Source organism: Saimiri boliviensis, chromosome 11 (assembly GCF_048565385.1).
Source record: "Saimiri boliviensis isolate mSaiBol1 chromosome 11, mSaiBol1.pri, whole genome shotgun sequence".
Taxonomy (NCBI): domain Eukaryota; kingdom Metazoa; phylum Chordata; class Mammalia; order Primates; family Cebidae; genus Saimiri; species Saimiri boliviensis.
The window spans coordinates 21,723,705-21,738,995 of NC_133459.1; the positions used below are offsets into that span (position 1 = coordinate 21,723,705).

The 15,291-nt window shown below is 47.4% G+C and overlaps 1 protein-coding gene and 1 pseudogene across 1 annotated transcript in view; both read right to left on the reverse strand.

The window, feature by feature from the left end:
* The window catches only part of TCEA3 (transcription elongation factor A3), a 45,258-nt gene that overhangs the window by 26,471 nt on the left and 3,496 nt on the right, over positions 1-15,291 (reverse strand). Inside the window, exons 2-5 of the mRNA XM_074380265.1 lie at positions 11,464-11,526; positions 10,288-10,393; positions 9,316-9,457; positions 587-649 (exon numbers count right to left, since the gene is read on the reverse strand). Coding sequence (XP_074236366.1) covers positions 587-649; positions 9,316-9,457; positions 10,288-10,393; positions 11,464-11,526 — 374 coding nt within the window. The remainder of the gene's footprint in view (positions 1-586; positions 650-9,315; positions 9,458-10,287; positions 10,394-11,463; positions 11,527-15,291) is intronic.
* LOC141580214 (ribosomal protein uL30-like) lies at positions 663-9,309 on the reverse strand (annotated as a pseudogene).

Below are 15,291 nucleotides of genomic sequence, written 5' to 3' on the forward strand. Positions count from 1 at the left end.
CAGTGGCATGATCTTGGCTCATGCAACCCCTGGCTCCCAGGCTCAAGTGATTCTCCTGCCTCAGCCTCCTGAGTAGCTGGGATTACAGGTGCCCGCCACCATACCCAGCTAATTTTTGTATTTTTAGTAGAGACAGGGTTTCGCCATGTTGGCCGGGCTGGCCTTGAAGTCCTGACCTCAAGTGATCCGCTCACTTTGGCCTCCCAAAGAGCTAGGATTACAGGCATGAGCCACTGTGCCCAGCCTAGGTGTTGGCTTCCAAGACTTCTGTCCTCACCGGGTTCAATCGGACCTTGGGACTGGTCCCGCCATGGCGACGGGGCAACAGCAACCAGTCAGCCGCCCCAGAAAAGGAGCCACGCCTCTGATTCAGGGGCCCAGTCAGCCGCCTCAGGGAAGGAGCCACGCCTCTGATTCGGGGGCCCACTCGGTCTCACTGTGTGGGTCTTAAAATATGGGGGCAACATAACGGAGGAGGTTTCTTCCTTCCCTCCTTTCCCCTGCCTCAGGCTTCCTCCATAAAAACGGAGAGGGGAACACAGGCTGAATAGGGTGTTGGGATGGAGCAGGGTGTGGCCCGCTTTACCTTTCCACCGATGGCCTTCTTGGAGAGGAGGTGGCAGAAGACTTGGAGTCCGCAGAGTCTCTCCTGAAAGAAGAGAAAGCGGCGATGAGACTGCTTTGTGGGCTGGCATCAGTACTGACGGGAAGGTGGGAGAAAGCATCCTGGGAAAAGGCCTGCTGGATTGAGGCTAAGGAAGCCCACGCGGACCACAGCTACCTGGGAGGGGGAGCTCCAGGTGGTGCTGGCTGATCATGACCTTCACCTGCCCTCCATCAAAGTGAGGCAATACAAGAGAAGGAAACTGATATCTGCCAAGGGCCTAACACAGGCCATGTATGTTCCATGTGTTGTTGCTCACTATTAATAACTAACTCTCAGCAGGCCCCTGTCCTCCTGACTGTCAGGCAGGCCTTAGCTAACTGGAGTCCACAGAGACTGGATTCCTGGAGTTGTCTGTACTCATCTGGAACCGGAGAAACCGAGAGATCAGCTTCAGCCTCCCTGGCAGGTACTTTAGGAGGAGGAGAGAAGAACTACATGGGCCTTGGGGATAGAAGAGCTGGGTTAAAATCGCAATCGAAAAGGCAGGAGACAAAATTAGATGCGGACTGTGCCTGAAGTCACGCAAGAAAACCAATGCCTAGGAGGAAAAACAGACCGGAAGAAAACGCACTCAAATGCTAACCACTGTTACGGCTAGGGTGATGGGATTAAAGGTGAATTTTTTTTCAATTTTTCCAGAATGCATGCAGCGACATTCTTTTAATGATATATAATGTAGTTCTTCCTTTTATTGGTTTTAGAAAATTTATCTGTTTGTAAATTGTAAACGCCACTCCCCATGTCACTTACCCTGCCCTCCTTTTAATTTCATAGCACGTGTCACCTTCTAGTATACTGTATAATTCACTCTAGGCTGGAGTGCAGTGGTGCTATATAGGCAGCTCACTGCAACCTCCACCTCCCAGGTTCAAGTGATTCTTCTGCCTCAGCCTCCTGAGTAGTTGGGACTACTAGTGTGTGCCACCATGCCTAGCTAATTTTTTTTTTGGGGGGGGGATGGAGTCTTGCTCTGTCACCAGGCTGCAGTGCAGGGGCACGATCTGGCTCACTGCAACCTCCACCTCCCATGTTCAAGCAATTCTCCTATCTCAGCCTCTTGAGTAGCTGGGACTACATGTTCCTACCACCATGCCCAGCCAATTTTCGTATTTTTATTAGAGACGGGATTTCACCATGTTGGCCAGGATGGTCTTAACCTCTTGACCTCGTGATCTGCTTTCCTTGGCCTCCCAAAGTGCTGGGATTACAGGCATGAGCCACCATGCCTGGCATAATTTTTATATTTTTATTAGAGATGGGGTTTCACCCTGTTGGCCAGGCTGGTCTCAAACTCCTAACCTCAGATGATCTGCCTGCCTCGGCCTCCCAAAGTGTTGGGATTACAGGTGAGAACCACTGTGTCTGGCCAATTTACTTATTTATATTTAATTATATTTATTGTCTGACACCCCATGCAAATTCCACAAGAGCAGCATTTGGCAGGTTTTGATCACTGTGGTGGATACTGCGTGTGCTAAGCCCACTTCCCCTTCCTTGGGTTCTCCTTCTCTCATTGCCTCTGGACCCAAGAGCTGCCTCCTGCAAGCTCCCCAGAGCTTCTGCCTGAGGGAGTTCTCAGCTAGGCTGGCTGGAAGTGCTGGTCATTAACTAATGACCCCAGGAGTAGCCTTCGACCAGACACATGGGAGAGAGAAAGAGAGGTCCTCATTCACACGCCCCTGCACTCCCACAACGGGCCCTGGGAGTTCAGTGGGGTTTCTCCCCAGTGACCCTTGGGGATAGACAATGCAACAGGAACCAAGAGCTGGAATTCCTACAGTGGGAGAGAGGAGAGAAGACACGAGCCTCCGCCCCAGAGAACCACCACTTTCTGACTCTTCCTCATTGCTTTTCTTTTTCGAACAAATCAGAAATATTCTGCAGTTATTGCAAATGACTGTTCTGAAAACTATTCAGAAACATGAAAAAATGCTTGGAATACACTAGCAAGATAGCAAGGAGTGGTGGCTCACACCTGTAATCCCTGCACTTTGGGAGACAGAGGTGGGTGGGTCACCTGAGGTCAGGAGTTCAAAACTAGCCTGGCCAACACGGCGAAACCCCATTTCTACTAAAAATACAAAAATTGGCCGGGCATGGTGAATCACACCTATAATCCCAGCTACTTGAAGGCTGAGGCAAAAGAATCACTTGAACCCAGGAGATGGTGGTTGCAGTGAGCTGAGACTGTGTCAACTGCACTTCAGCCTGGGTAACAGAGGGAGAGTCCATCCCCCCAAAAAAAGAAACAATGAAAGAAGAAAGAAAAAAACAGGAAAGAAGGAAGGAAGGAAGGAAGGAAGAAAATAGAAGCCATGTTTTGAAGACCTGTATTACAGGTATTTCTCTTTTTTTTGGAGACGGAGTTTCGCTCTTGTTACCCAGGCTGGAGTGCAATGGTGCGATCTCGGCTCACCGCAACCTCTGCCTCCTGGGTTCAAGCAATTCTCCTGCCTCAGCCTCCTGAGTAGCTGGGATTACAGGCACGCGCCACCACGCCCAGCTAATTTTTTGTATTTTTAGTAGAGACGGGGTTTCACCATGTTGACCAGGATGGTCTCGATCTCTCGACCTCGTGATCCACCCGCCTCGGCTGTATTACAGGTCTTTCATCAGTTCGTAAGGCATGAGTCCAAAACAGCTAGCAGTTGGGTTCTTGAAAGATCCTTGAATCGTGTGCAGTTTCTTGGGCAAGTGGGTTAGTACCCTGTCATGAGATAGATAGAAGGAAATAATCTAGCACAATATTTTCTCTATCTGTGGTGATAAGGAAACAGTGAAGTCTACCCAATGGGTGATGTCTGTCAAGATGACGTGGCACAGAATATCAGCATTCTAGCCAGGCCTTGGAGACGTGGCACAGTGGAAAAGAGGTCTGGAATTTAGTTTTACTTTTATTTATTAATTTTGAGACAGTCTCCATCTGTTGCTCAGGCTGGAGTGCAATGGTGCCATCTCAGCTCACTGCAACCTCCATCTCCTGAGTTCAAGAGAGTTCCATGCCTCAGCCTTACAAGTGGTTGGGATTACAGCCATGTGCCACCATTCTCAGCTAATTTTTGTAATTTTAGTAGAGACAGAGTTTTGCCATGTTGGCCAGGCTGGTCTCAAACTCCTAACCTCAAGTGATCTGTCTGCCTTGGCCTCCCAAAGTGCTGGGATTACAGACATGAGCCACTGCACACAGCCAGGGGTCTCAAATTTATGTGAAAGAAAAAGCAGACTATGGTGAATAAATGGATAAAAATAATGGGAGGCAACAAGCCACAACAATCACAGCTGATAGTGGGATATTTCTGAGTGACCAGACAAAGAAGACATAGAATGGGTGATTATTCTTTAGCCCTTGTTTGCTACAGTTCATTTCCAAATCATGTACAATCTTTATAGTTCCTAAGGACAAAAATTCAAATACTGTTTTAGATTTTTAAAAACAATTTGTGCCCATAGTCCCAGGTACTCAGGAGGCTGAGGTGAGAGGATCACTTGAGCCCAGGAATTGCAGGTTGCAGTGAGATGTGATCATGCCACTGCACTCCAGCCTGGGCAACAGAGTGAGACTTTGTCTCAAACAAAAAACTGCACACTCTGCCTAAAGGAATGGAAAAATTATGTAGTTATACCAGGCCTGGGAGAGGAGAGGAAGAAAAATAAAAGCTGCTTAATTTGTCTGCTATGCACAAATACTTCCCACTCTTATTCTAAATTTCACTAATGTGGTTACAGTGTTTGTATAATGAATCATCATTAAGAAAACTAAAAAGAAAGGAAATTCATTAACCGAGCTGAAATAGGACCCCTGATAACTGGCTTCTCCCAGCAGAAGGAGGAGATGCTGCTCCATTTTCTGCTAAGCCCCAGCGACAGCTTCATTTCAGAACTCCATGGTTGTGACAAAGTGAGTGGGCATAACAATTTTTTTTTTTTTTTTTTTTTTGAGACGGAGTTTCGCTCTTGTTACCCAGGCTGGAGTGCAATGGCGCAATCTGGGCTCACCGCAACCTCCGCCTCCTGGGTTCAGGCAATTCTCCTGCCCCAGCCTCCTGAGTAGCTGGGATTACAGGCACGTGCCACCATGCCCAGCTAATTTTTGTATTTTTTTTTTAGTAGAGACGGGGTTTCACCATGTTGACCAGGATGGTCTCGATCTCTCGACCTCGTGATCCACCTGCCTCGGCCTCCCAAAGTGCTGGGATTACAGGCTTGAGCCACCGCGCCCGGCCTATGGGCATAACAATTTAGTGTCCCAGGAAAATGTACAGTGCACTTCAAATTTTCTTAAGAAAATGCAAATATAAATGTACATATGCATGTTTTTTTCTTGAGACGGAGTCTCACTCCTCACCCAGGCTGGAATGCAGTAGTGGGGTCTCAGCTCACTGAGACCTCCACCTACCAGGCTTAAGTGATCCTCTTACCTCAGCCTCCCAAGTAGCTAGGAACACAGGTACATACCACCACACCTGGCTAATTTTTTTTTTACTTTTTAGTAGAGATGGAGTTTCTCTGTGTTGCCCAGGCTGGTCTGTAACTCCCTAGCTCAAGTGATCCACCTGTCTCCACCTCCCAAAGTGCTGGGATTACAGGTATGAGCCACCATGCCCGGCCCATATGTATTGTTTTAAAAGACAGGGTCTGTCTCTATCGTCCAAGCTGGAGTGCAGTGGGGCAATCTTGGCTCACTACAACCTCAGCCTCCCAGGTTCAAGTGATTCTCCTACCTCAGCCTCCAGAGTAGCTGGGATTACAAGCACCAGGTGACATGCCCACTACCATGCCCAGCTAATTTTTGTATTTTTAGTAGAGACGGGGTGTCACCATGTTGGCCAGGCTGGTCTTGAACTCCTGACCTCAGCTGCCTCAGCCTTCCAAAGTGCTGGGATTAAAGGTGTGAGCCACTGCGCCCAGCCTGGCCTGTATGTTCTTAAAAGACTATAAAGATATACATCAAAATGTTGACAATAGTTATTTCTGTTATTTTCTTCTTGTGTTTTATTTTCTAAACTTTTTACACTAAACACACCTTGCTACTGAAATGAATACATTTATGTACATGAAAAGGTTACAATATAATATACAGAATATAATTCCATTTTATTAAAATACATATTTTAGGGCAGGTCTGGTGGCTCATGTGTGTAATCATCACACTTTGGGAGGCCGAGGCAGGTGGATCATGAGGTCAGGAGTTTGAGACCAGCCTGGCCAATATGGCAAAACCCTGTCTTTACTGAAAATGCAAGAATTAGCTGAGTGTGGTGCTGCTCACGTGTAGTCCTAACTACTCGGCAGGCTGAGGCAGAAGAATCACTTGAACCTGGGAGGCAGAGGTTGCAGTGAGCTAAGATCATGCCACTGCACTCCAACCTGGGCAACAGAGAAAGACTCAAACAAAAACAAAACAAAACAAAAAACAAGTAAGTATTTTATAGGTAGTAATGCACAGGAATAGTCCAGCAGGATGTGTATATATATGTATATGTATCTAAATTGTGTATGTATATATACACACAATTATATGAGTGCTTGTTTCTAGATAATAAATGATTTTTTTATTATTTGTATTTTTAAAACTTTCTACAATGAGCAAGTAATTATCTGTACTATAAAAAAATACAAAATAGCTAAACTAAAACAACAAATACAATTAAAGACTATTACAAATAAAACATTTTATTTTTTCAGAGCGACAAGTAAACATTTATTTTTGTCCCTTTCCTCCTATGTGTATTTCAAGTCTTTCTCACAAGGCCCCAGGAATCACCAGATTCAGTTACGTCCCTGGGCTTGTCCACCGCTGCCGGAGTCTTAGGGAGCCGGGTACAAATGCTAGAGTTACTCAGTTACCAGCATTAAACCTTAGGATAGGAGATGCAGCAAAGCAGGACTCCTTCCTCTGTGGAATGCGCTGATTTCAGATGAGGCAGTGGCCAATGTAGAACACGCTGGAATTCTTCCTTGGAACTGGATTGTGATGAGAGGCGCTTGCCATGAACATAAGCTAGTTTTTTTCTTTCTTGTTTTTTTTTTTTTTTTTTTTTTTTTTTTTTTTTTTTTTTTTTTTTTTAGACAGAGTTTTGCTTGTTGCCTAGGCTAAAGTGCAATGGTGTGATCTTAGCTCACCGCAACCCCTGCCTCCCGGGTTCAAGCGATTCTCCTGCCTCAGCCTCCCGAGTAGCTGGGATTATAGGCATGGGCCACCATGCCCCGCTAATTTTTGTATTTTCAGTAGAGACAGGGTTTCACCATGTTGGTCAGGCTGGTCTCGAACTCCCGACCTTAGGTAATCCGCCCTCCTCAGGGTCTCAAAGTATTGGGATTACAGACATGAGCCACCGCGCCTGGCCAGCTACTGTCTTTTCTTTGACCCTTCCTTTCCAGTTTTTAAAGATAAAGCAGGAAATAATCTTCTCTGAAGATACTTGATACAAATTCTCCAAACCCAAAAACACATGCTTCCACTTCATTGATAAAAATTTATTGCAATTTGGCACCTGGTTCTAGTTCAGCTGGCAGATGAGCTGATTGATGCGTTCACCCCAATAGCCAGGTGTGCCCATCTCCTTGAGGAAGCCCACTCTATTTTTGGTAGCATGACGGGCCACTGAGAGGTGGAAAGGGAGAAAGAACCATGAGATCTCCTGGAAATGCTTCCCCGGGAAGGCAATTTCATGAATGAGGTCTTCCAAGCAAATGACACCAAACTTCCCCAGGTGCCCCTCAATCACAGTGTTGTCTGTCAGAGGGATGGTCTTGTCCTTGACCCTGGCTTGTCCACGTTTCAAAATGAGTTCCCGGACTGACTTCAGATTTGGAAATCCCCAGGTCACATAAGCTTCCACTATACGCAGCATTTTCAGGTTCTGGAGAGTGACTTTTACAAAGACACCACTAAAAATTTTCTTTAGGCGAAGTCTTGGCAGCGGTTCTCTGCACCAGTAAACTCACACCATCAATCCTTTCGATGCATACAACAAAGGCCAAAGAATGTTTATCTGGCAATTCCAAGGCGTGAGGCTTCACTTCCAGTCGTCTGACATGCACCTTGCCACGTGTCTGCTGCCAGGAATCACGTAGGAATGACTCCACTCGCTTAAACCTGAGCCCTTTTCCTTTCCTCTGCTCCTTCTTTGCCAAAAGTGCCTGCTTTGCCTGAGTGGCTTCGAGGGCTTGATAAGCCTTCCTCCTTTTCAGGAGATTTTCTGGAACCAAAGGGATTTTTCTTTGCTCTTGCTCCACCATCTTTCTGGTGTAGCAGCTACTCAACATTTTATTTTTAAGAAGAAAGAACTGAGAAAATGATGTCTGGTTTTCAGGCCATAATACTGAGTCTTGGAGCCGAAGGTCGTAAGTGACCAAGTTCAGCTCAGAACTTCGCTTTCTGCTTTTTCATTGTTACCTCTCCCACACCTGTTGTCCCCATACAGGCCTTTCAAAGAAATCTCTTTACTGTTCTCTCTCTTTCTTTTCCTTCCTTCCTTCCTTCCTTTCTTCCTTCCTTCTTCTCTCTCTCTCTCTCTTTCTTTCCTGAGTCTCGCTCTGTTGCCCAGGCTCAAATGCAGTGGCACAATCTCAGCTCACTGCAACTTCTGCTCCCGGGTTCAAGCGATTCTCCCACCTCAGCCTCCCGAGTGGCTGGGACTACAGGCACATGCCACCATGCCTGGCTAATTTTTACATTTTCAGTAGACACGGGGTTTCACCATGTTGGCCAGGCTGGTCTTGAACTCCCGACCTCAGGTGATCTGCCCACCTCAGCCTCCCAAAGTGCTGGGATTACAGGCATGAGCCACCTCGCCCGGCCATCCATTATTTTCTAAAACAGATTTTTATCAGTCTTGTTTCATTTTTAAAAGCACTATTATTATTTTTTATTTCAAAACCAGTGCAGGATCATTGTGAATAAAACCCAACAATTCAGATTTAAAATTTTTATTGTATGATACAGAAAATAGAGTTCCATTTAATTTATAATATATGTTTTGGTGTTTTGTTTGTTTTTGAGACAGGATCTTGCTCTGTTGTTGAGACTGGAGTGCAGTGGTGCAATCTCAGCTCACTGCAACCTCTGCCTCCCAGGCACAAGCGATTCTCCCACCTCAGCCTCCAGCGTAGCTGGGACTACAGGTGTGCGCCACCACGCCTGGCTAATTTTTGTATTTTTTGCAGAGGTGGGGTTTTGCTATGGTGCCCAGGCTTGTCTCAAACTCTTAGGCTCAAGTGATCCTCCCATCTCAGCCTCCCAAAGTGCTGGGATTACAGGTGTGAGCCAGTGCGCCAGGTGGAGTGATTCTTATAAGCGGCTATTGCCCTTGCTAGCATCTTGGAAACTTTGTCTTTGGGACTGTTAGATTTGGGATGTGAGGCTTCCACTCATTGTGGTCTTGTTTCCCTGCACCTAGGCTGTTGCTCTTTCCTGTCACTGCACCCTTCTAGGCAAAGCCAGGGCCACTTATGGCCTAGTTGGGTCTTGTGAGTCTAATGTCTGGTTGAGCCAAAGAAGGACTCCCAGAGGGGGCACAGCAGGAGATAATACCAATATCTACCCGCTGCTGGATGTGAGGCTTAAATGAGATAATATACACAGAGCTGCTGGCAGAGGATGTGACAAGTGTCAGCTTCCTGCTCTCCATCCCAGAAAAGAATACCTGGTTTGGGGCTCTTCTCGTTTTTCCCTTGGCGGAGAAAGGCCTGCTTCTGGCTTCCAGTCTGAACAGTCAAGCCTTTTTTCCTTCTTCTTTGCTTTTTCTCTTTCCTCTCCTTTTTCTCCTTTTAGGGGTCCAGGGGAGTCTGAAAAAAAAAGGGTGGCATTGTCCCTCAATTAAGCTTTGCCTCAGCAGAACCCAGCATGACTTTAGTGGGGAGGGAGCAAAGGGCAGGGATGAGGACAGCTGCACACACACTCCCAACACACACACACACACATTTACACACAAATGCACATACAACAGGAACGTGTGTACAAATACACATTCTCACATAGGGACATAAATACATTGGAAAACACGCCTCGGCACATATTCAGACAAATGATGTGTGTATGTAGCCATGTATGAGACCACAAACACGTAATAGGTGCATGCACACAAAAACTCACAAGTTGGCTGGGTGCGGTGGCTCACGCCTGTAATCCCAGCACTTTGGGAGGCCAAGGTGGGCAGATCACCCGAGATCAGGAGTTCAAGACCAGCCTGGCCAACGTGGCAAAAGCCCGTCTCTACTAAAAATACAAAACTTAGCCGGGTGTGGTGGCAGATGCCTGTAATCCCAGCTACTCAGGAGGCTGAGGCGGGAGAATCACTTGAACCCAGGAGTTGGAGGTTGTAGGGAGGGAGCCAAGATCACGCCATTGTACTCCGGCCTGGGCAACAAGAGCAAGACTCCGTCTCAAAAACAAACAAACAAAACAAAACAAAACAAAACTCACAAGTCTACAAATCTTGCCATGTGTAAACAAACACTGGCGCCCCCCCACTAGCTACATCCTGGATCCAGAAGCCATCTGTCACTGATTAAGTCACTCAACAGACATACACTGAGTCCCGGTGCTGAGCCAGGCCCAGTCCTGTCCCAAGTGCTAGGAGAAAAAAAGGGTTCAAGTTAAGCTTCTCCTCTCTCACCTAGCAGCCGCTTCCAGTTTTTGATGAGGACTTTGGCCAGGGACACCACCTCCTTGTCTGAGCAGTGCTTGCGGACCCCATTAACAGCCACTCCAATCCTGGTTGTCTGCAAAGTGAGAGGGTTAAGACCTGGTCTGGGGATGGATACACAGGAATGGCTGCCCTCATTGGCTGGTCCTTCCCCAGCTCTACCATCACCTCCCCTTCCAACCTGGACCCCTGGCGTCCTAGCCCTGACTCCCGGCTGAGGTCAGAACCCCAATACTGTAACTGAGGCCCTGCTCTGCATGAGGCCAAGTAAGCCTGACATGGAGGATACCTGTGGCTTTGGCGAAAAGCTGTGGCTAGGGTTGGGGGCGGCACTTGGCTGACCGTCAGGACCCCTCCCATTCCCAAACCCTCTAGTATCTTTTTTTTTTTTTTTTTTTTGAGATGGAGTGTCACTGTGTCACCTGGCTGGAGTGCAGCAGTGCAGTCTTGGCTCACTGCAACTTCCACTTCCTAGGTTCAAGTGATTCTTGTGCCTCAGCCTCCCAAGTAGCTGGGATTACAGGTGTGTGTCACCATGTATGCCCGGCTAATTTTTGTATTTTTACTAAAAACAGGGTTTCACCATGTTGGTCAGGCTGGTCTTGAACTCCTGACCTCAGGTGACCTGCCTGCCTCAGCCTCCCAAAGTGATGAAATTACAGGCATGAGCCACCATGCCCGATTCCCTCTAGTGTCTTTGAGCTCCAGTTTCAACTTAGATAGCAGCCCCGGCTATGAGACCTTGCATCTGTCTCTGTTCATTTTTCAGGGCCAGGAGCTTTGGGTAAATTTGGGGACTTTAAGGACCAAACGGGGATTTTTAAATGGAGAACTTTTCCCTCTCCCTGGATTATTGGTCTCTTGGATCCCACAGGCCCAAGGCCTTGGGAATTGGGGTACTCAAGAGAAGCAAACCAGTCTTGCTGCAAGGCCCAGAGATCCCCCACACATAGAAGGTACCCTCTCTGCCCTTGAGGTGCCCCCGTGTCTCCCTCAGTCCCTGCCTGGGAGGTCTGCACCTCAAGATCCTCTCCCCCAAGCCTCCCCTCAGGAATTCCTCCCAGGCCCCACCTTCCCCCACCAGGGTCTTTCCCTCCCCCATGAGCTCTCCCCCCAGGCACTGCCCCAAGGCTTCCTGCCCCCCACCTGTAGTAGCTGGATGGACATCTGGCAGCTGTGCAGCTTCTTCAGAAGGTCCAGGGCCCCTTCCTGTGGGAGGCCAGAAGTGAGGACTGGGGCCCGGGTCCTGCCCAGGCTTCTGTTCATTGTGCGGTCTTGGTGCAGGGAGCAAGAGGATATAGACAGACACATGGTGGAGGGACAGGCAAGGGGCAGAAGGAGGGAGAGAGACATCCTGTCCTTGACTGTGCTCTAACTTCATCCTCCGCCACCTGCTGGGTTCAAATCCTCTGAGCCAGGCTCCTGACCGACAGCCCTTGGTTCTGCTGTGCCTCCCCCCAGGAATGCCCTCCCCTTCCCCCATCTCTCCTCCAAAATGAATTCCTTCCTGGCTTATTGTGCCTGTAGCATCCTTCCCTCACCTCCCCACAGTGTGCTTTGCAGGGTGAGGACCGGGGCTTTTTAAACAAAACAAAACAGCTTGGTCAGCATGGTGGCTCATGCCTGTAATCCCAGCACTTTGGGAAGCTGAGGTGGGTAGATCACTTGAGGCCAGGAGTTCAAGACCAGCCTGGCCAACATGGTGAGGCCTCAGCTCTACTAAAATACAGAAATTAGCTAGGTGCAGTGGTGTGCGGCTATAATCCCAGTTATTCAAGAGACTGAGGCAGAAAAACCGCTTGAGCCCAGGAGACGGAGGTTACAGTGAGCCAAGAATGCACCACTGCACTCCAGCCTGGATGACAGAATGAGCCTCCAACTTGAAAAAAAAAAAAAAAAGCAGCTTTATTGAAGTGTAATTGACATACAATAACTGCACATTTGACAGTGTACAATTTGATGAGTTTCAACATACATGTACACCCATGGAACTCTCATCACAAACAAGATAAGAGCACAGCCACCAGCCCCCAAAACTTCCTTCTGTCCCTTTCTAATCCATCCCTCCTTATCCCCAACCACAAACAACCACAATTCTGCCTTCTGTTACTATAGTTGACCTTGTGTGTTTAAGGATTTTACATAAAGAGTATGTAGGGCAAAAACACTTTTTCATCTGGCTTATTTCAGCATAATTATTTTTGAGACTCATCCATGTTGTCTCATGGATCGGTAGTTCCTTTTTATTGCTTTGTGAATTTTTTTTTTTTTTTTTTGAGACAAGGTCTCACGCTGTTGTCCAGGCTGGAGCGCAGTGGCAAAATTGCAGCTCACTGCAGCTTCGACTTTCCAGGTTCAGGTGATCCTCTCACCTCAGCCTCCTGAATAGCTGAGACCACAGGTGTGCATCACTGCACCTGGCTAATTTTTTGTATTATTTTGTAGACATGTTTTCCCATGTTGCCCAGACTGGTCTCAAACTTCTGGCCTCAAGTGATCCTCCTGCCTCAGTCTCCCAAAGTGCTGGGATTACAGGCGTGAGCCACTGCACCCAATCTATCACAATGTTTTAAATTCATTCAGTGGTTGATGGGACTTATGGATAGGTTCCCATTTGGGGCTGCTACAAGTAAAGCTTCTAGGTACATTCATCCCAAGTCTTTGTGTGAACAGATACTTTAACTTCTCCCGGGTGAAGGGAACTGTTTTAATCTCTGAGATCTTAGGGCTCAGCAGAGTCTAGCACTCCCTGAGTGGATGAACTTGTGAAGGAGTAAAGCAGAAAGAAGACGGGAGAGAGAAAAAGGAGGCTTAGATTTGATAATTGGTGAGCTGCCAGGCCCTGGACACCCTCTGACCCATTTCAGCCTTCTCCTTTCCCCCAACCTCTTCCTAGAAGCCATCCCTGCCTGCTGTCCTGAGATCAGTTCCCTAGGGAGCACCAGCTGACTGTGTCCTGTATGTTCCTATCCTTGGCCCACACTTCATGGTTCCAGCTGCCAATCTCCACCCTGCCAGGACCTGGACCATGTCCCAAGAGCTGCCCTCTGTCAGTCCATAGCCTCCCTGAGAACTGGGGTTCACAGTATGTTATCAGAGGCATGACTTGCAGATGTGTGCGCATGTGAACTTGGTGGTGAACAACTCCAAGTGTAACATTAGTTAAAGGCTTACTATGTACTGGGCACTCTTCTAAGTAGTTTACCTGTATTATCTCATTTAACTCTCACAACGACCCTATCAGGTAGGTCATGTGTATTATTCCCTTTTTTTTTTTTCTTTTTTTTTTTTTTTTTGAGATGGAGTCTTGCTCTGTCACCCAGGCTGGAGTGGCGTGATCTCAGCTCACTGCAACCCCTGCCTCCCGGGTTCAAGTGAGTCTCCTGCTTGAGTCTCCTGAGTAGCTGGGATTGCAGGCACCCACCACCACGCCCGGCTACTTTTTGTATTTTTAGTAGAAAAGGGGTTTCACCATGTTGATCAGGCTGGTCTCGAACTCCTGACCTTGTGATTCACCCGCCTCAACCTGCCAAAGTGCTGGAATCACAGGCGTGAGCCACCGTGCACGGCTCATTACTCCCATTTTTACAGAATTATTACCCCATGTTCACAAAAGAGCGATTCAAGAAACAAAGAGGTTAAGTAATTTTTTCAGGCTCACATGCTTTATAAGGAGCCGAGCTGGGATTCAAACTTGGGACTTTTGGGCTCTAACCACTATACAAATTGGGTTAGCGTGGGCATAGCTCTGTCTAGACATACACAATCATGGAATATCAACATGGGTAAGTTCGGTGGTGTGCTGGCCAACATTAAACAACCAGTTCTCAAGGAAAAAAAACTGACTTGTAGTGCTTGCCAGTTTCTGTGGTGTAAACGCTCATCCCATGGCCAATTTCAAGCTACCTACATGCTGTCACTGAACTGAAGGAAGTTTTGGGAGGAGATGTGCAGTCCCATACCATTATATAGTATTTCCACCATACAGAAAACAATAGAAGTAAATTACCTCTGACCATACATGATAGTAACATGTAGTCATATAATTAGGAAGTGATTATTTTGGAGGATTCATTACCTTTGTTTTTAATATAACTTATTTAATTGTAAGCAGATAATGTAATTTTTAAAAAAGAATTGCTGTGTTTAACCACCAGGTTGCAAAATTCCTGAAAATGCGACCATGAGTGTGAAGCCAGTTCCAGCTCTCTACTGGGTGTATGCCTCGTGTGTCGCAGCTGTATAACTGGGTCACATTGGAGAAAAATAGCCATGAGCCTTGATGGTAGCTGGGTTCACAAAGCCTTGTGCAAATGTTGCTGGGTGTCTCTCTCTGAATACACATATGGGTTGTGTAGCCAGCAGTATCTCTGGTTAGGTGTGGAACTGTAAATATGCAGCTCCAGGCACAGCTGTGTCTATTTGTCTTTGTGGGATGATGCCTGTGTTATAACATCTGAATGGTGTGGCTGCTTGCTAAGTCTGTAGCATTGCACATGTGTGTGGCTGTCTTTGTGTATCATTCTGTAACTACAATGGTCAGTGTGGGTCATATGGGTCACTAAGCTTGTCATGTTGGTGTCGATAGCCCTGTCTCATATGCAGTTAGGTTCAGTTGCTTGTTTAACTGTTGTGTTGTGGCTGCATGTGTATAGCTATGTGTATGTGTAGTTGTGACCATAGGCACTTGATTGTGTGTTTGAAGTTGCTTCTGTTAGTGCATGCTCAGAGGATGTCACAAAGCCCTAAGTGGCGGAGACTTCAGCCACTGGCAGTAAACCCTGGGCCTGAGCTGCAACGTGGAGGATCCGTCTTATTACAGGAAGTAGGTCCTCCTCTGCCTAACCACTGCTGGGTGGGTCCACTCTCACTCCCACAGCAGGCCCCACCTTTCTCGGCCAGATGCCCAGAGCTCTGTGCCCACCCAGATGCTGCCAAGAGCCCAGGCGCAGACGTGGCTGTAAACTGGCTCCG